The following is a 19,933-nucleotide window of genomic DNA, read 5'->3' on the forward strand; positions in this document are numbered from 1 at the left end:
CCCCGTAGCAACGACCAGTGCTACAGATTGCGATTGCTGCTACCGAGAAAGCAGCCAGATGATGAAGGCAGCGGATCATCATTCAGATGATTATTCAGAGGTAAATCTCTTATGTAATGTTTAATGATAAAGCAGAGTTATAGAACAAATGGATCGTATCAATGAGGCCAAAAACAGCTGGAAACTGGATTTTGATGACTTTCCTCCATCTTTTTCAAAGTCGAGATGTTCTTTATCTTTGTTTTTGAAGAGAAGTCTAGCAGGACGAGATGTTACAGAGATACGTAGAGAGAACTAGTAGAATTAGCTCATGAAATGAAAAATACCCTCCAATGGAAACACTGTTTCCCGCAGCGGTATTTCGTCGCAAATTTAAAATTTCGCTTTTGTTTTGCCAAAAAGTGGAATGGAAATCCACCTTATCTGTAGGCTTTTTCAAGGTCAAATGTATTATTTGTTGGTATTTAACAGAAGGATGTATCAAAGAAGGGGACATTCAGAAACAGGACTCTGGAAGAGGCCTTCAGCTGCACGGATATATATTCAAAAACTGGAAACTTCCGGGAGATATTATTCATTAAATACGACTAGACGCTGTAAACAGGTTTGAGCTGTGTGTAGGCCACGCCCACGGACCGCTGAATACAAAAGAACTGTAAAAAATGTTGCTGTTTCTGTTAAAAACACTTAAGTCCCAGTGATTTATTGTCCAGAAGCTATTGCATGTTGGCTCACATGGAAAAAACAGCATAAAAATCACTAAAAGAAGCAAAGCAAGCAGAGAGCAAACAGAGAAGCGTCTGGGCTGTAAGGAAGCAGGAAGCAGCTTCCCTGCAGGCCAACAGTCAACGTGGGCCTACAAAACACCCTGCAGCATCTTGACTCTCCAGGGACGATTGTGAGGATTCTGTTTGTGAATTTCAGCACCGTTATCCCAGAAACCCTCCATCAGAAGCCCCCCAACCTCACCTGCTGCCTCCACCTGCCTTCACCTGTCGATGGTCAGCAGGTTAGGCAGCAGGTGATGTTGGGCAGCGTCACATCCAGCCGCTGGACCGTCAGCACTGACACCCCCCAGGGAAGTGTCCTCTCCCCACTGCTCTTGTCCCTCTAATGACCGCTCAATGCACAAACCTGGCAAATACAGTTGATTCTGCTTCTAGTTCACTGAGAGGATCCTCGTTTCACAAACAGAGGAAGTGAATGTGAGTCAGACATGTCAAGAAAGCACAACTGAAAGTTGAAGTGCTGCATTACTGTTTCAACAACCACTTTAGCAGCTATTCTAACTTTGTCTCAGCTATTTTCTGTCTGAGACAACTCCTGTGTAGCATATATTTGGCTGTAACTAATGAAATAAAAATGTAGCAAATAGCTAGAGGTAGGCTAGTAACCTCAGAAGACTAGATTCAGCCGAGGAGAACACGTATGATGCACAATGAATGACACAGAGGCAGATGGCTTCAGTTTAGGTACCTTGTATTAGAAAAACACAAATTAAATTACTCAAACGTTGAAAAATAAATATGGCCATGTAAAAAATAAACTTTCTTCAAGTAATTGAAATTCAAATTAACGAAAAAAATATAACAATGACTTCAGCTTAGTTAGCTTATGTCAGGTGCACCATTAGTTTCAATTCTGTTCCACACTGTTTACTCAATGTGTGGAATAAAAGAAAATACATCAACTCAAAACCATCCCAAAAACAACAAAACAACCCACCAAAACGTAAACAAATTAATGTGGGTTCCCCACTCAAAATTAAAGTTCACTTTTCTTCACAGTTCTGGCTCCTCAGAGTTCTGGTCCTCAGCACCGGTCAAAGTCAGTCAGTCAGTCAATTAGTCAATCTGGGTGCTGGGTCCAAGCGTTTGGTTGAGTGAATGGGGCAGAAGAGATGAATGGGGGGGGAGTTTTGCTGCAGTGGCCTACCGCTGTGGCAGACACATAATTACTGTTGAGTATGATTCCTGGTTCCTCCACGTGGACTCCTGATCACTGGATTCTGGAATAGCTCACCATCCGGGATCACAAAACCTGGCCTGGTCAAACATAAGGCCAGAGCTCTTATTACAGGTTATCATTAACACAGAAAATAATTATTTGCTGGTCATCTTATCATCCATAAATGTACTGATTAAATAGTTCAAGCATTTAAACTAAACAGTACTTGCGCACTGAATGTGCGTTCCTCACCGCAGCATCAGCTGTTACCAATCGCTGATTGACACGCTGCGTCAACATAAAACAAACATTTTAACAAAAGACCCGGTAATTAAACAAACAAAACAAAACATGCCTTACTGGAAGTGTTAAAGTTCATTCAGTCATTTGGAAAAAAAACTAAATGACTAAACTTAAAACACAACTCACCAATTCAGGCAGTCAAGTATTCAACAGGTTTCTGACATCGACAATCAAGTATTCACAGGTTTCAGACTTCGACAACCTCCCGACAGCCAGTGGACAATCTGCAGTTGGCAACAAAGTGGCTGTTAACCGTCATATGACACTTTATTGTGAAAACGCCAGCAACCGTTTACTAACCTGCAGCCGCTCCGCTCCGTGCATCAGCTCCCATTCATCCACAATGAGAGCGTCTGCTGCCTGTAAATAGCGGAGCGGCTCAGCTGATTGGCTGAACGCTAGTCACATGACGTCACACTGACGGGGTCTGAATGAGCTTGAAATGAGTTTATAAATACAAACATAAATATATATAAAAAAATATAAGTATGAAATAACTGCTCATTTAGCACCTGGGTTACATCCTCCCCCTCTAAATCCATGCACGTCCCGTTGCATGCTAAGAGGCTATACTACATGGATCTTTGAAGTAGGAAAGGACTTGGAACCATTACTGTCACTCAAGGCTTCAGCGTAGGATGAAGACAAACTTTGGAAAAGGGACTGTACAATATTAATTAAAGGATGGCCTAACTGATGGTACTGAAACCTCTCTGGTTGTTTTCTGTCTCTTTGTGAACGTCTGAGGGAGATTTCAGTCTCAGGGGTGTCATTTGGATTGGTAACAGGTTCAGTAGACATGTCAGCGGGGTCCAATACTAGTTCTCCAGGCACTTCATGTTCAGGTAGGTTTTCGTCGAGTAGGGTATCAGTGGGAAAGTTCTCCACAGAGTCAAATAAGTTGTTTTCCTCCACAGATCCAGGTAAGATGTTTTCCTCCACAGATCCAGGTAAGATGTTTTCCTCCACAGATCCAGGTAAGATGTTTTCCTCCACAGATCCAGGTAAGATGTTTTCCTCCACAGATCCAGGTAAGATGTTTTCCTCCACAGATCCAGGTAAGTTGTTTTCCTCCACAGATCCAGGTAAGTTGGTTTCCTCCACAGATCCAGGTAAGATGTTTTCCTCCACAGATCCAGGTAAGATGTTTTCCTCCACAGTAATGGGTTCAGGCAGATGCTCCGCTGTGGGCGGAGGGCCCAAGGGTGACGGTGATGAAAGTTTGGATGATAGAGAAGCAGGGTTGACAGCTTTGGGGGTCTTAATCTCCTCTTCAGCATCGAAATGCCCTCCCACAGTAAACTTAGCTGTCGGCTGAAAATGACTTCTAGAGACCCAAGTGTTGAAAGTCTCGTCATCACAAAAGTCTAGATCAACAGTGTCAGGTTCATAGTTGGCTGAATGACGACGTGTGCGTGGCCGGCGGACAGGCGTAGGCGGAGAGAGTTCTTCTGCTGTTGTCACAGGGAGGAACCCGCAAGGAAGAAGGTGGTCCCTATGCAGGGTGCGTTTAGGGCCGTCTTTGGTTTCCGGACATACAGTGTAGACTGGAAGCTTTCCAGCCCGCTTGATCACAACATAGATGTCAGCCTCCCACTTGTCCATAAGTTTGTGTTTGCCACGGATACGCAAATTCCTGACCAAGACCCTGTCACCCACATCCAGTTCTGAAGTAGTCACCTTTTTGTCGAATCGGACTTTATTTCTTTCTGCTGTTTTCAGAGCATTCCGAGAAGCTAGTTGGTAGCTTTCTTGCAACCGGCTCTTGAGATCTTGCACATATTGAGAGTGAGATTTGGGCTGATCTCTCAAAGGTAGACCAAAAGCTAAATCAACAGGAAGTCGAGGTGATCGTCCAAACATGAGCTCATAAGGAGTGAACCCAGTTACCTCATTACGAGTGCAGTTATAGGCATGGACCATGGGCTTCACAAACTCTCGCCACTTTGATTTCTGCTTATTTTCCAAAGTCCCCAACATATTGAGCAATGTTCGGTTGAATCTTTCAACGGGATTTCCCCGAGGGTGATATGGGGTGGTTCGAACTTTCTGTATTCCAGAAACTTCACACAGTTCTTTAATCAAGCGAGATTCAAAATCGGGCCCTTGGTCAGTGTGCAACCTCTCCGGGATACCATAGTAAACAATAAAGTTATCCCACAAGCATTTTGCTACAGTCTTTGCTTTTTGGTTGGGAGTGGGAATAGCTACTGCAAACTTGGTGAAATGATCAGTTAACACAAGAATATCTTTAGTGTTGCTGGTATCGGGTTCAAGACTGAGAAAGTCCATACACACCAACTCCAAAGGACGGGTTGCTTTAATGTTCACCAGTGGAGCTGCTTTCTCAGGCAAAGCTTTCCTGCGTATACAGCGATCACAGGTCTTGATTTTGTGTTGCACAGCTGCTGCCATTTTGGGCCAAAAGAACCGTGTTCGGACAAGATCTAGAGTTCGCTCTATGCCCATGTGACCCATGTCATTGTGTAAGCTCTGTAAGACAAGTGCTCTCAGATCTTCAGGTAGAACCAGTTGATAAGATATTTGTTCCCCTTCTTGCCTTCGCCGATACAGAATTTCATTCTGTAACTCAAGCTTGTTCAATTCCCTCAACAGAAGTGGAAGTTCAGGGAGTTCTGTCCTTACAGTTGGAGGGATCTTTTCTCCAGATTCCATTTGGAAGATGATTTCACGAATGCATGGATCAGCTCGCTGTTTTTCTTTGAGGTCGAGATGGGATAACGATGGAATGACAGGTAAACCAGTCAGATCCTCCGAGACATAACTGTCCGGAATTGCAGCTGCAGAAAGAGCAAGAGCAAGAGACTCCACCAGTGTAAGACTGCACTGACTGGAGACAGAATCAAGATTAGTTCTGACCAGGCAACCCTGGCAGATAGCATCGACAACATCTGAGGAGAGCACCTCGGTGGAATTGGCATCAGCCAGGTGTTCCTGAGTGAAGCGATTTATGCGATGCTGCCCTTTCCGAGACTGGCTATCATCCAGGTAAGTCCCATGAGGTTTCCGAGAGAGTCCATCAGCATCAAGATTTTGTTTTCCAGCGCGGTACTGAAGTTTGAAGTTGAAAGTTGACAAAGCAGCCAGCCATCTATAGCTGGTTGCATCTAGCTTTGCAGAGGTGAGTATATATGTGAGGGGATTACTGTCTGTGACTACAGTAAACTGATCTCCATACAAGTAGTCATGAAACTTTTCAGTCACACTCCACTTGAGTGCCAGAAACTCAAGTTTATGTGCGGGATATCGTGATTCACTGTAAGACAGACCACGGCTGGCAAAAGCAATAACTCTCAACTTTCCATCCTGCTCTTGATATAAGGCGGCTCCCAGCCCAGTAGTACTGGCATCAGTATGCAAGATGTACGGTTGCTTTGGGTCTGCAAACCCAAGGACTGGAGCAGTGGTGAGTTTGTCAATGAGAGTTAAGAAAGCATCTTGACACTGAGAGGTCCACCGACCTTCAAATGGCTGCTTCGGATCATGATACTGATTGCTTGTCCCTTTAACCTTTGCAGTTTTTCACAGTGGTGGATAACCACGAGTGAGTTCGTTAAGGGGTTTAACTATGACGGCGTAGTCTTTAATGAACCGTCGATAGTAGCCCGAGAAGCCTAAGAAGGACTTCAGCTCTTTCAAGTTTCGGGGAATTGGCCAAGTTTTTAAAGCATTGACTTTTTCAGGATCTGTTTCAACTCCATTCTCAGATACCACATGCCCTAGATATCGAACAGACGTCTGAAAGAACTTGCATTTCTCATGCGACAGTTTCAATCCATACTCCTTTAACCGAGTGAGTACTTTCATCAGCCGGATTTCATGCTCCTCTAGAGTGTCAGAGAAGATGATCAAGTCATCCAGAAAGACCAGCACTTCCTTCAGGTGTAATTTTCCCATGCATTTTTCCATCAATCGCTGGAACGTACTAGGTGTATTTGTTATGCCCTGTGGCATGCGATTGAACTCCCAAAAGCCAAGTGGAGTAACAAAGGCTGTCTTAGCCTTGTCTGCCTCTTCCACTTCAATCTGGTAATATCCAGACTTTAAATCAAGCACGGTAAACCATTTGGATCCTGTTAATGCTGAGAAAGTTTCTTCAAGGTTGGGTAGGGCATAGACATCTTTTACCAGCCAGAGCTCTGAGGTCGTCAACTCAGTTGCTTTTAGACGTCCCAAAATCTAGGCTCAAAACTAGAGGTGACCGAGCTTTTGCGGTGGCCGGCCCTAAGCTGTGGAATAGTTTGCCACTAAATGTCAGATCTGCCCAGACCCTAGTGGTTTTTAAGTCTTCTTTGAAAACTTATTTATTTTCTTTGGCTTTTAGTGTGTGACAACTTAGTTCCCCACATCTGTGTGAAGTGATTGTTTTTTATTGTATTTTATTACTATTTTATTGATCATTTTAGTATGTTAGTGATTTTATTGTTTCTACACTGGGTACTGTGTTTTTCTTTTGGTATTGTTTTATTCTCTTGTATGCTGTACAGCACTTTGGTCGACCTCGGTCGTTTTTAAATGTGCTTTATAAATAAAATTGACATTGACATTGACATTGACTGTTTGCAGATTCAACTTTCTGTAGTCTATACATAGACGTACAGCTCCATTTCGTTTTCTCACGACCACGATGGGTGAGGAAAAGGGTGACTCTGACTCTCTTATGACACCAGCCTCCAACAACTCATGAAGGTGCTGACGCACTGCCTCAATATCATGAGGATGAATAGGCCGGGCCCGATGCTTGAAAGGAGTGTCATCCTTTAGTTTGATGTGATGCTTTACTTTATCTGTACACCCAACGTCCAAGTCATGGTGAGAAAATACCTCAGGCATTTCAAGGAGCTTGTTGGTGATACGCTCCCTCCATTCTGATGGCAGTGGAGAGTCACCAAAGTGGAAGTTCAAGTCTGGCTTTAAGGGTTTCTCAGGAACAGGCAAGTTTGTGACACCGTGCTGCAATATTATGCTGTGAAAAGCTCCAAGTTCTGCAATGACACTGAGGGATGGAAGAGTAATTGCTTGCTCCGTCTCATTGGTGACCATAACAGGTATTTTGTATGGTGCAGTAGAAGGAAAAGTAACAAGACAACTTTTGACACAAAGGCCACCAGGCAAGGATGACTGAGTGGGATGTTCCACCACCGTCCACCGGTCTGTCACAAGAGTATGAACTTTGGCTAATCCCTCAAGGATGACACTATGGCCGGCAGGGATGAGTATCGGTGTCTTGCTCAGCATCCTCACAACTCCCACATTGCCCTCTTTGTTCTGCTGGTGCCGTAATTCAAGCGTTTTTAGTAAGGCTTGGTAGCCATAAAGACTGGGCTGCTGATGTGTAGCGTCGCCATCAAGATATTGCTCATAGAGCACATCCAAAGTGTTTGTCCCTATCAAGACTTGAGATGGGGTTTCAGGGCGCAAATCTGGGACCACAAGAGCAAGGGTTGGTACGTCAATATCTGCTCCCAGAAAGTCTTTGGGAAAGCCAACTGTTAGCTCAACGTAGCCCAAATATGGCACAGACTGTCCAGCAGCACCCTCAACCTCTAACAGGTTGTTAAGAGGTTTTACTGGCTGATCTGACAGGTAGTGGTTGTAAAAAGACACTGGGACTGTAGTGACTTGAGAACCTGTATCCAAAAGGCAGTTGCGGTCAGCACCAGCTATTTTAACGACAGCTGTGCATCTTGAACCAACTAAACCTTTAGGCAGTTTAACAAGTGGGTGTTTTACCATTGACTGCTTATTAGCACAGCGCTTGTGCTGACGGTTAGCAGGACATTTTTCATCAGTTCCAGTCCCCATTCGTCCTGTAATAGGAACTGTGGTTAGTTTAAAGCACTTTTGGAAGCTGAGGGATGTTGAGTATCCCATTTGCGACACTTTTCATTGAATTCTCTTCTTTTTTCTGCAACTAATGCAGGATTTGGCTCACCATCGCACTGAGGTTTGATGTGGCCATCCTCCCCACACCTGAAACAGTAACCTGGTTTTGGTCTGAAAGTTGGGGTTTTCTGGGATAATGGCACATGTTTAGCAGATTTTTCAGTTTTTGGTCTCTCAACCTGCTTAGGATGTGATTTTGAAGTAAAAGCAGGTTTGGCATTGTGCTGGTTAGTTGTAAGAGCTGCTAACTGGCGTTGAATATCTGCCATTTGCTTTGCCAATTGCTGGGTAAGTGTCGTTAGTGCAGCATAGGCTCCTTTCTCCTCTTCATCATCATGAACAACATGACGATGAGATGCTACTTTCTGCTTGGTAACATCAAGATGTTGCTTCATGCGCAGATTTTTAGCTGCTTCACGATCTTCTTCTGTTCGGAGAAGCAGTAAAAGTTCAGCAAAAGAAGGGGGGTTTGCTTTCTTTTGCTTCAGCTGAAGCTCTGAGATGAGTGAGTTATCCCAACAGCCTCTACAAAACTGATTTAGCAGATGTTTATTAACTTCCCTCACAGGTACACCACCTCTTTTCACAGTAAGGTTCAAAGCTACCTGCAGACGCTGCAAATAGACTGATGGCTTTTCACCTGCATCTTGGAATGTATCCATGAATTTAGCATACAACTCGTCACCATCTTGAACTGTGCCAAAAGCTGAGTCAAGTTGCTGTAAATATACAGCAGGCAAAGTGTCAGGACTTAAGTGCTTGACAACATCAGCGGCTGGTGGAAGAAGACTTTCAAGCAATTTTCTAGACCGCTGAAGATCTGATACAGCAGGATCTTTCATAAGCAAGTCAACACTAGAACGCCATGTATCATAGTCTGCTTCCTGTGGAGGCCTCTGTATTTTGCCTGAAAAAACTCGAAGTCTCTGGGATGAAAGCATGTGCATAGAGGTATCTTCGCTCTTTACTATGTGCTCAACGACATACCGTTGGACTTCGGGTGGATTGACGTCATCAGCAGCGATAGTGTTAGATTTTATCCCAGCACTTTGAGCTCTGGGCAAGGGCTTGAAGACTGGATGGGCTGCACTTCCAGGAGAGATTTTCCAGGGTGACTGGGGTGGAGATTTTATCTCTGGGGCGCCGCCCTCCTCCTCTTCCTCCTCCTCCTCCTCCTCTTCAGCTGTAATGGCAGGTTCAAGAGCAGTGATGGATTTACTGATGTGAGACATCATGCCTTTAAGAACTTCAGCATAGTTCATGCCACTGACTTTAGCTAGTTGCTTCAGGTCTTCAAGATATGCTTGAGTCTTTTTGTCTCCTTCCCTCTCAGCATACATACTCGACAGGTCTCTGATCTGATAAGTATTTTTCCCATCTTTAGTGACAAATGTGTATGGTAGTAGGGACTCTAAGGTTACAACAGCAGTTCCTGAACTGTATTCTACAACCCAGTTTTCGTGAAAGTCGGACTCTATTGCATCCACTACTGTTGCTCTACCAATAATCCCATATTGTTTGAGAAAATCTATGACCTCTTCTACGTCAGATAGATCCTTAGTGTTTCCACTGACCAACACAGCATTAGGAATTTTAATACCAAGGCTGTCAAATACCTCCATCTTTTGATAGTGTTCTGACTGAATAAACTTAGTGCTTATTCATAACTGTATTGTGATGGTATCTTGATCATTGCACATCATAACTGGTTCTCCTGGCTAGCTCACCAGAATTGTGTAGCATATATTTGGCTGTAACTAATGAAATAAAAATGTAGCAAATAGCTAGAGGTAGGCTAGTAACCTCAGAAGACTAGATTCAGCCGAGGAGAACACGTATGATGCACAATGAATGACACAGAGGCAGATGGCTTCAGTTTAGGTACCTTGTATTAGAAAAACACAAATTAAATTACTCAAACGTTGAAAAATAAATATGGCCATGTAAAAAATAAACTTTCTTCAAGTAATTGAAATTCAAATTAACGAAAAAAATATAACAATGACTTCAGCTTAGTTAGCTTATGTCAGGTGCACCATTAGTTTCAATTCTGTTCCACACTGTTTACTCAATGTGTGGAATAAAAGAAAATACATCAACTCAAAACCATCCCAAAAACAACAAAACAACCCACCAAAACGTAAACAAATTAATGTGGGTTCCCCACTCAAAATTAAAGTTCACTTTTCTTCACAGTTCTGGCTCCTCAGAGTTCTGGTCCTCAGCACCGGTCAAAGTCAGTCAGTCAGTCAATTAGTCAATCTGGGTGCTGGGTCCAAGCGTTTGGTTGAGTGAATGGGGCAGAAGAGATGAATGGGGGGGGAGTTTTGCTGCAGTGGCCTACCGCTGTGGCAGACACATAATTACTGTTGAGTATGATTCCTGGTTCCTCCACGTGGACTCCTGATCACTGGATTCTGGAATAGCTCACCATCCGGGATCACAAAACCTGGCCTGGTCAAACATAAGGCCAGAGCTCTTATTACAGGTTATCATTAACACAGAAAATAATTATTTGCTGGTCATCTTATCATCCATAAATGTACTGATTAAATAGTTCAAGCATTTAAACTAAACAGTACTTGCGCACTGAATGTGCGTTCCTCACCGCAGCATCAGCTGTTACCAATCGCTGATTGACACGCTGCGTCAACATAAAACAAACATTTTAACAAAAGACCCGGTAATTAAACAAACAAAACAAAACATGCCTTACTGGAAGTGTTAAAGTTCATTCAGTCATTTGGAAAAAAAACTAAATGACTAAACTTAAAACACAACTCACCAATTCAGGCAGTCAAGTATTCAACAGGTTTCTGACATCGACAATCAAGTATTCACAGGTTTCAGACTTCGACAACCTCCCGACAGCCAGTGGACAATCTGCAGTTGGCAACAAAGTGGCTGTTAACCGTCATATGACACTTTATTGTGAAAACGCCAGCAACCGTTTACTAACCTGCAGCCGCTCCGCTCCGTGCATCAGCTCCCATTCATCCACAATGAGAGCGTCTGCTGCCTGTAAATAGCGGAGCGGCTCAGCTGATTGGCTGAACGCTAGTCACATGACGTCACACTGACGGGGTCTGAATGAGCTTGAAATGAGTTTATAAATACAAACATAAATATATATATAAAAATATAAGTATGAAATAACTGCTCATTTAGCACCTGGGTTACATCTGCAACAGTGACTGTAAATCTCTGTTCTTTCTCTGTATTGCAACCCCCCCTCTCCACGTACCGTCCACATTCAGGTTGATGAATCTTTCCTCCTCTCCAGCGACGGTGCTGGTGAAACACAGATATCTGCCCCGGTCCTGGATCGTCACTCCTCTCAGCAGCAGGGAAGCGTTTCCTCCTGAGATCTGGTCTTCAAAGAGAGATGTTCTTCCTCTGAACCTCTGGGCCTGCTCTCCCGCTTGGTCCTTGTTGTGATAGTAGGAGTGAACCCGGGTCTCTGGTTGCGTCTTTTGAATCCAGTGGACGACAACGTCATTGTGAACTGTGAAACTGCAGGGCAGGATACACGTCTCGTTGAACTGACAGGAGACCTCGGTATCTGTAGAAACACACACGTACAAACCTATGATCCATTTGGAATCAATAATTAACCCAAATGACATGTTTTTTGACAGCGGGAGGAGGATCAATTATCTGGAGAGAAGCAGGAACCTTCTTGCTCTGAGGCAACGGTACTAATCACTAAGCCACCGCATGTTCTTGTTAAATTAAACAAACATGATTGGATGACATCATCCAGTTTTATATCCATTATAAAACTATCAGGAACAATGTATTTTACACTTTGCAGGAGTTTCAGAGAACTGGGAGATAGATTAAAAAGGCCCAAACATCATTTGTGAGTCGTGGCCTGGCTCACACTCCAGTTCTAAACCAGTTCCTCACCATCAGTTTAGCCAACTATATTGTAATCATGTCAGTAGAAAACTATGAGGCACATTCTTCATCTGGTCTTTTCTGGGAGGTTTTCTGCCGAACAGAAAAGGTCAGTGTGTAAGTTTACTTTGAATTTCCTACAAGAAAAACCTTAACTGAGAAAAGTTGTTTGTCTTTATTTCTAACCAAGTGTCGTCTTTCTCATATCAACAAGCACGCAGGTTTAAAATACCCAACACCTCATTTCAAGGTCACCTTTACAGTGCACACAACACCGATTAAAAGAGCAAAAAAAGAAAAAAGACAATATAAATTATTAACTAATATTTGTTAATTTGTCGAGTATAATATCTCATAATAATAAATGTATTTTAAATCCGAAGAACCAGTATGTTGTTGTCCTCATAGATATATATAAAGGCTAGACGACTCAAGGCGGAGTCTCCAGCGTCGTTCACCGGCGGCCATCTTACCACAGGACACTCTTTGGTGCGCTATCGTTGTTGCTGTTGGAGGGTGAGTGGTCTGTACAGACAAAAATACTCATAACTTGCTGAAATCTTGACGGATTTACAAACGGTTTGGTTTATTAGAAATGTCATAAAAGGGTATGATTCGGGATGTTTGGACATGTTGAAATTGTATCTTTTCTTTTCGAAAAACGACTTAGATGTATATATACGTATGTATATATGTATATATGTATATATATATATATATATATATATATATATATATATATATATACATATATATACATGTTATAATGTCATAATATAAATACATGTTATAAGGTAATAATATATATGTATATATGTTATAATGTAAATATAAATATTACTAAGAATACTATAGAAATATTGATTTAATATAAATACCATGTCATAGCTATCTGTTTCTTGTTATTTTCATATAAAAGTACGTTTGTCAATGTTTATAATTATTCACAAGTATGCAGTGTCATAACTACATCTCCGACGTTCATAAAAAACCAACCTGTTTGAAAATCTGTTGAAAATTGAGCAAGTTAAGGTTGTTTAAAGGGGACCTAATATGAAAAACAATTTTTTTCTTGCTTTAACATAAAGTGGTCTCCCCTCAGCCTGCCAACTCAGAGAAGGAGGAAAGCAACCAAATTCTGCAGTGTCTGTACAGCCGCCCGGATGAGCCGTCCACATTCGGTGCATTTTCGTTACGTAACCAAAATGCAAACCACGGCCACAACTATAAAACCGTGTAACTGCATGTGAGTGTCCGACTATCGTAGCACTGCGTGACATCGGACGCTCTCTGTCCATCTCCCTCCAGCAGCTGCCACTTTATTGAGGTTTTTGTAGTGAAATGAGGAGGAATCATAGAGATAACTTCTCATTTCAACTAACTGGATCAGCTGTTCCTCATCATGACTGTTTCCTACAGCGCTTTCAACCGGCTTTCAACACGAGCGACAGGAAGAAAATAGAAGCAGGGCGTCCGACAAATGTTCAGCTCAAAACGGCGCGTCGTGCAGCGCTGTGGCCAGTTAGGACAGTCCAATAGAAAAAAAAGCAATGGAATTGATTTGGTTACTGACGCTCGCTTGCAGTGGATGCAGTTATAACACGATGTAATAATAACTCGGCCGGCCGGATCTTCCGCCATTTTTTCGTAGCACAGAGCCTCATTATCATAGCCCCGCCCACTCAGAATCCTGCATAGATAATGAGGTTAGAGACTGAGATGCTGCAGACATGGCTCAGAGGCTGAATTTCTAATTTATTTAGAAAAAACAATCAAAAGCTTGTTTTTAAGACATTCAAGGCCTGTTTAAAATAGGGATTAGATGCCATAATAGGTCCCCCTTAAGCAGTACATGCACCATTAAACACAACGTTATGAGTGAGCGAGCTACCTGTGGCAAGATGGCCGCCATGTGACGACGTTGCTCTGCATTGGCAGCAGCGCGGGTGAGTCATCTAGCCTTTATAGATATCTATGGTTGTCCTGCCAACGGATAACAGACATGATCATACATGCCGACGACCATGTTGCAAAGTGCAAATACTATCTAATATCTAATACGTTTTACGACTTTGAAAGCTGTAGTTTTAGCTGTGCACGCTCCTGTGGAGGCGCGTTCTCAGGATCAAACCGAAATTATCATTATAATAACGCAATACAACGTTGTTTTTTTTAATGTAGGTACTTGGTCAAACTACAAGAATATTAATGGTCTCAGTGACGTGACACTATTAAAAGTTAGACATACGTGGGTTTATGTGTTGGTTTTAAAAACTAATATAGCAGCACTCACCACTGCAGACAACCGATGCGCACAAAAGCAAACCATAAACCATCGCAGTGATCCTGTTCATGTTCCTCATGGTCCTGCTGCAGTTGGACGCTCCAAGCCCTGATTTTAAATATTTACAACCTCAAATGCACTAAAAACAGAACAATTTCAGCCCAGTTTGTTGAGGACTCCCAGAAACAGCTTAACTAAAGTGAAGCTTCTGACTGAACTTTCGTTTTCTCTCGACACTCCCACCAAGACAGACTTGTTGAGAGACTTTACTACGTTTGACTTGATTACAGCGGAGAAGTTAATAAATAATGAGGTGTGAAGTTTAATTCGTGCCAAAAGTCTATTCTGCATTCACTGTTGAATTCCGCTGAGCTTTCAGACGTTTGTTCACATAACTTTCCAGCTTTAGTTGTGACAAAGATCTTTTTAATAGGTACACTAAAGGTAAAAAGAAGTAACAGGAAATACCATACAAGTGTTATCAGTTGGACTCATATATATGTAGTTATATACATATATATGAGTTATATATATGTATATAACTCACACAGAGTCAACAACATTTCCATCTGTAACACCGTCTCAACAACACCTTTATTTATAAAACCAGCATGTGTGGTATGACTTCTAGACAGAACCATAAATATTCAGGGATTAGTCAGTCTGTTAAGATGAAATATTAGAAAATCAACCTCTAAATAAAGACCTCTGGTGAATCCAGGAGTAACTGATCAGTAATTAATCAGAAGAATGTGAGAATAAGCCGTCGTAAATCTAACACGTGTACAAAGAAGGGAAGACTTTTGTAGAGGAGTTTATACATTTTTACATTTTACATAATAAAAAAATCAGATAAATCAGAGTCGTGATTCCTGATAATATAATATCTGTATAAGCACCGACTCTTGGGAATATAAAGTATAGTATTTCTACATTAATGTAGAACACTTGTATGTATGACAAGAATGAAGGTTAACGTTGACATGAGTGGGACAGAACCAGGCCCCGCCCACATTTAACACTATCATTTCATTCAGATATTTAGATATTTATGTTAATATAAACTATGCAACTAAGGGTGACGACATGTGACAGCAGACTCGTGTCTTTGGTACATTTCAAAGTCATGATCTTGATGTTGTTTATCCATCCATCCATCCATCCATCATCCACCCATCCATCCATCCATCCATCCCTCCATCCCTCCATCCATCCATCCATCCATCCATCCATCCATCCATCCATCCATCCATCCTTCCATCCATCCATCCATCCATCCATCATCCATCCGTCCCTCCATCCATCCATCCATCCATCCATCCATCCCTCCATCCCTCCATCCATCCATCCATCCATCCATCCATCCATCCATCCATCCATCCATCCTTCCATCCATCCATCCATCCATCCATCCATCCATCATCCATCCATCCATCATCCATCCATCCATCCATCCCTCCATCCCTCCATCCCTCCATCCATCCATCATCCATCCATCCGTCCATCCATCCATCCATCCCTCCATCCCTCCATCCATCCATCCATCCATCCATCCATCCATCCTTCCATCCATCCATCCATCCATCCATCCTTCCATCCATCCATCCATCCTTCCATCCATCCATCCATCCATCCATCCTTCCATCCATCCATCCATCCATCCATCCATCCATCCATCCTTCCATCCATCCATCCATCCATCATCCATCCATCCATCCATCCATCATCCATCCGTCCCTCCATCCATCCATCCATCCATCCATCCATCCATCATCCATCCATCCATCCATCATCCATCCATCCCTCCATCCCTCCATCATCCATCCATCCATCCATCCATCCATCCATCCATCATCCATCCATCCATCCATCCATCCATCCATCCATCCATCCATCCATCCATCATCCATCCATCCGTCCCTCCATCCCTCCATCCCTCCATCATCCATCCATCCATCCATCCATCCATCCATCCATCCATCCATCCATCATCCATCCATCCATCCATCCATCCATCCATCCATCCATCCATCCATCCATCCATCCATCCATCCATCCATCCATCCATCCATCCATCCATCATCCATCCATCCATCCATCCATCCATCCATCCATCCATCCATCCATCATCCATCCATCCATCCATCCATCCATCCATCCCTCCATCCCTCCATCCGTCCCTCCATCCATCCATCCATCCATCCATCCATCCATCCATCCATCCCTCCCTCCCTCCCTCCCTCCCTCCCTCCCTCCCTCCGTCCGTCCGTCCGTCCGTCCGTCCGTCCGTCCGTCCGTCCGTCCGTCCCTCCGTCCGTCCGTCCGTCCGTCCGTCCGTCCGTCCGTCCGTCCGTCCGTCCCTCCCTCCGTCCGTCCGTCCCTCCATCCATCCATCCATCCATCCATCCATCCATCCATCCCTCCCTCCCTCCCTCCCTCCCTCCCTCCCTCCATCCATCCATCCATCCATCCATCCATCCATCCATCCATCCATCCATCCATCCATCCATCCATCCATCCATCCATCCATCCATCCATCCATCCATCCATCCATCCATCCATCCATCCATCCGGGGCATCACTAGACTTAAGACTGTACTTGGGCACAGATAATACACGCAAAAAAGACTTTTAGACTTATTTATATTTAGAAAAGCATAAATAGTACTTTAAACTAAGATAGATAAGATAGTCCTTTATTGATCCCCACAGGGGAAATTCAGGAAACTATACAATCAGATCAGACTATGTTAATAACTGGATCTTTCTTTTACCACCTGAATGAACTGACGCACTTGGCTTGATGATTAAGGAAAACTAACCCACATTTGCAAACCTAGACCGTTTGAGCCTGAGCCACTGCGGTATCCCTGGGCTTTATCTAGTGAACCAACACAAGCTCTCATCATTGAGCAGAGGTCCTGACCAGAACCAGAACCAGCAGGATCCCACCGTTACCGCACTTGTTCACCCGGATAGGAACCTCACTGAAATTCCCCTTGGGTCTGACTCTCTCAACACCACTGGGTTTTCCACCCTTATTATGGTAGCTACCGCTAACAAAAGTCACTCTCTGTACTGCTTTATGTTAATTGGGTTGTCTTGATACGTTTATGACGTCATAAACACAGGTTGATGTTGCCTAGCTAAGGGCTTACCTCTCTGATTTCTCCTTGCTGTTTTATCCCTGCTGCCAGTGAATATCTTTCTGATATCCATCTACAGGAGTAATACAGTTTGAGTCAAATCACAAAATAATATATGATATTATATAAGTATTCAGCAAGCTGTTATGGGCTAAGGCAGGGGTCGGCAACCCAAAATGTTGAAAGAGCCATATTGGACCAAAAACACAAAAAACTAATGTGTCTGGAGCTGCAAAAAATGAAAAGTCTTGTATAAGCCTTAGAATGAAGACAACACATGCTGTATGTATCTGTATTAGTTATAACTGGGGGAAGATGTCGAAATGTTGAGAAAAAAGTCGAAATGTCGAGAAAAAAGTCGAAATGTTGAGAAAAAGTCGAAATTTCGAGAAAAAAGTCGAAATATCGAGAAAAAAGTCGAAATGTCGAGAAAAAAGTCGAAATGTCGAGAAAAAATTCAAAATGTTGAGAAAAAAGTCAAAATTTCAAGAAAAAAGTCGAAATATCGAGAAAAAAGTCAAAATGTCGAGAAAAAAGTCGAAATTTCGAAAAAAAAAGTTGAAATATCGAGATTAAAATGGAAAGAAAAAAGGAATAAAAAAGAGAAAAAAAGGGAAAAAAAGAGAAGAGAAAAAAGGGGAAAAAAAGAATAAGGAGAAAAGAAGAAAAAAAGAGAAGAGAAAAAAAGGAAAAAAAAGAAGAAAAAAAGGAAATAAAAGGTCAAACATTTTTGAAAAAGCTCCAGGAGCCACTAGGGCGGCGCTAAAGAGCCGCATGCGGCTCTAGAGCCGCGGGTTGCTGATCCCTGGGCTAAGGTTACGAACCTTTAGTGACTCAGCTGCTAGATGGACTCTCTCTCTCTCTCTGAGTGAATGGGGGAGTGAGTGGAGTGTGGAGCTGCAGCGTGTGACTGAGGTTTTTTCTGCAGTTTCATGTGTTTTTTCTTTCTTTTTTTCTCCCTTTACAGTTACTAATAAGTGTCTAAATCTTGGTGAGGTGTAGTTTTTAGCGGTAGCGGGGCTACCGGCACAGCTGAGCAGTATGCCCGTTGTAAAAGGCGGAGAGGCCCCCTGGGCAGCCCCCTGCGCGCTCTGACGGTGAGGTGTCAGGAAGGACGGAGGAGCAGTGAACAGTTGATAAAGAAAAAGAGCCAGAAAATGATAAAGATAGACAGACTGAGGCCGCAGTGGGTTAAGCAGCGGCTCATATACTGAGGCTACAGTCCTCCTCCTGCAGCGGTCGCGGGTTCGAATCCAGCCTGCGCACCTATGCTGCGTGTCTTCCCCGTTCTCTCTCTCTACCCCTTTCCAGTCTGCATCTCCAATAAAGGGCCACTAGAGCCCAAAAAACCTTTTAAAAAAAGATAGACAGACTGAGCATGAGGGCAGTTCAGAAAGTACAGCTATGGTAGCTGAAGATGAACAGGATGAAACTGATCCCTCACTGTCTGAGGATTTGGAAGACGAGGATATGAGTGATGATGATTTTCTTGAAGTGTCACAAAAAAGGAAACGCTCAGAACGTATCCTGAATAGTGCAAAGGTCAGTAAAGTCATTGAGGAGCTAAAAGATAAAAGTGCTCTCTCAATGACTCAGGAGGATCAGCAGGGTCGGTATTCTCCTGATAGATAGAAATAAAAAAAAAATAGAAAAAAAAGGCAAAAAAAATGAAAAAGAGAAAAAGGTATTTTTGAAGAAAGGGGGGAAAAAGAAAAGAGAAAGATAAAAAAGATGAAAACATGAAAAAGAAAGATAAAGGGAAACAGGGAAAAAGACAAGGGGGGAAAAGGGGAAAAAAAAGAAGGAAAAAAGAGATGTAGAAAAAAGGAAAAAGAAAGAGAAAAAGAAGAAAAAAGAAAAAGGTTTAACAATCAATCTCTGTGAGGTTTGGACCGGTACCAGCTCCCAGCTTGTCCTGACTAGTAACAGACGTGTGCGGGTCTCGTGATCCAGTCAGGTGAACCCGGTTAGTTGAGCAGAGAAGTTCCTCAGGGCCCGGAACCAGGACACCCGGGTCTTTCAGACGGACCAACGCAAGGAGTCAAACTACATTCATCGTTGTTGTTTAGAGGGTTGGGCCGTAGTTCTTCTCCCACCAGAAGGTTCCAGATCAGGATGCTGAACACGTCGTCCAGATAAATGATGCAAAACCGGCCGATCAATACGTGATTGGACGTTGATGTGCACGTTGTCCACTTTTCTGGCTGCCGTGTTTGCAGGAGAAGGACAACTGGAGCGGCATCGCCCGCACGGTGGACCGGCTCTGCCTGTTCCTGGTCACCCCGGTGATGACCCTCGGCACCATCATCATCTTCCTCATGGGGATCTGCAACCACCCGCCCCACCTGCCCTTCAAGGGGGACAAGCACGACTACACAGAGGGAAACGCACGGCTGCTGTGACGCAGGACCTGTTTCTCAGCCTGGAGTCAAACAGTTACTCGCTT

The 19,933-nt window shown here is 43.2% G+C and overlaps 1 protein-coding gene across 3 annotated transcripts; it reads right to left on the minus strand.

Annotated features, from left to right (window-relative positions):
* Positions 1 to 1,337: 1,337 nt before the first annotated feature.
* LOC133423200 (uncharacterized) lies at positions 1,338 to 11,359 on the minus strand. Of its 3 annotated transcripts, none has more exons than XM_061713357.1 (3): positions 10,943 to 11,359; positions 9,145 to 10,611; positions 1,338 to 2,045 (listed from the first exon to the last, which is right to left on the minus strand). In XM_061713357.1, exons 2-3 carry the CDS (start codon positions 9,777 to 9,779, stop codon positions 1,955 to 1,957), a joined length of 726 nt encoding a protein of 241 aa, XP_061569341.1. In that variant the 5' UTR covers positions 9,780 to 10,611; positions 10,943 to 11,359; the 3' UTR covers positions 1,338 to 1,954. The 3 variants fall into 3 exon arrangements, with proteins under 3 accessions (XP_061569341.1, XP_061569340.1, XP_061569339.1); XM_061713356.1 differs by having other exon boundaries at positions 9,145 to 11,040; positions 11,117 to 11,358; XM_061713355.1 differs by having other exon boundaries at positions 9,145 to 11,358.
* Between the last annotated feature and the right edge of the window lie 8,574 nt (positions 11,360 to 19,933).

The sequence above is a fragment of the Cololabis saira genome, chromosome 22, assembly GCF_033807715.1.
Source record: "Cololabis saira isolate AMF1-May2022 chromosome 22, fColSai1.1, whole genome shotgun sequence".
NCBI lineage: Eukaryota > Metazoa > Chordata > Actinopteri > Beloniformes > Belonidae > Cololabis > Cololabis saira.

What these genes read in the sequence shown, in the direction of transcription:
- LOC133423200 (XM_061713357.1), bottom strand. Translation starts at nt 9,779, where the DNA reads ATGGAGGTATTTGACAGCCTTGGTATTAAAATTCCTAATGCTGTGTTG. An exon ending in AATCCACCCGAAGTCCAACG is followed by an intron (nt 2,046 to 9,144) that starts GTATGTCGTTGA and finishes ATGTTTGACCAG; the next exon opens with GCCAGGTTTTGTGATCCCGG.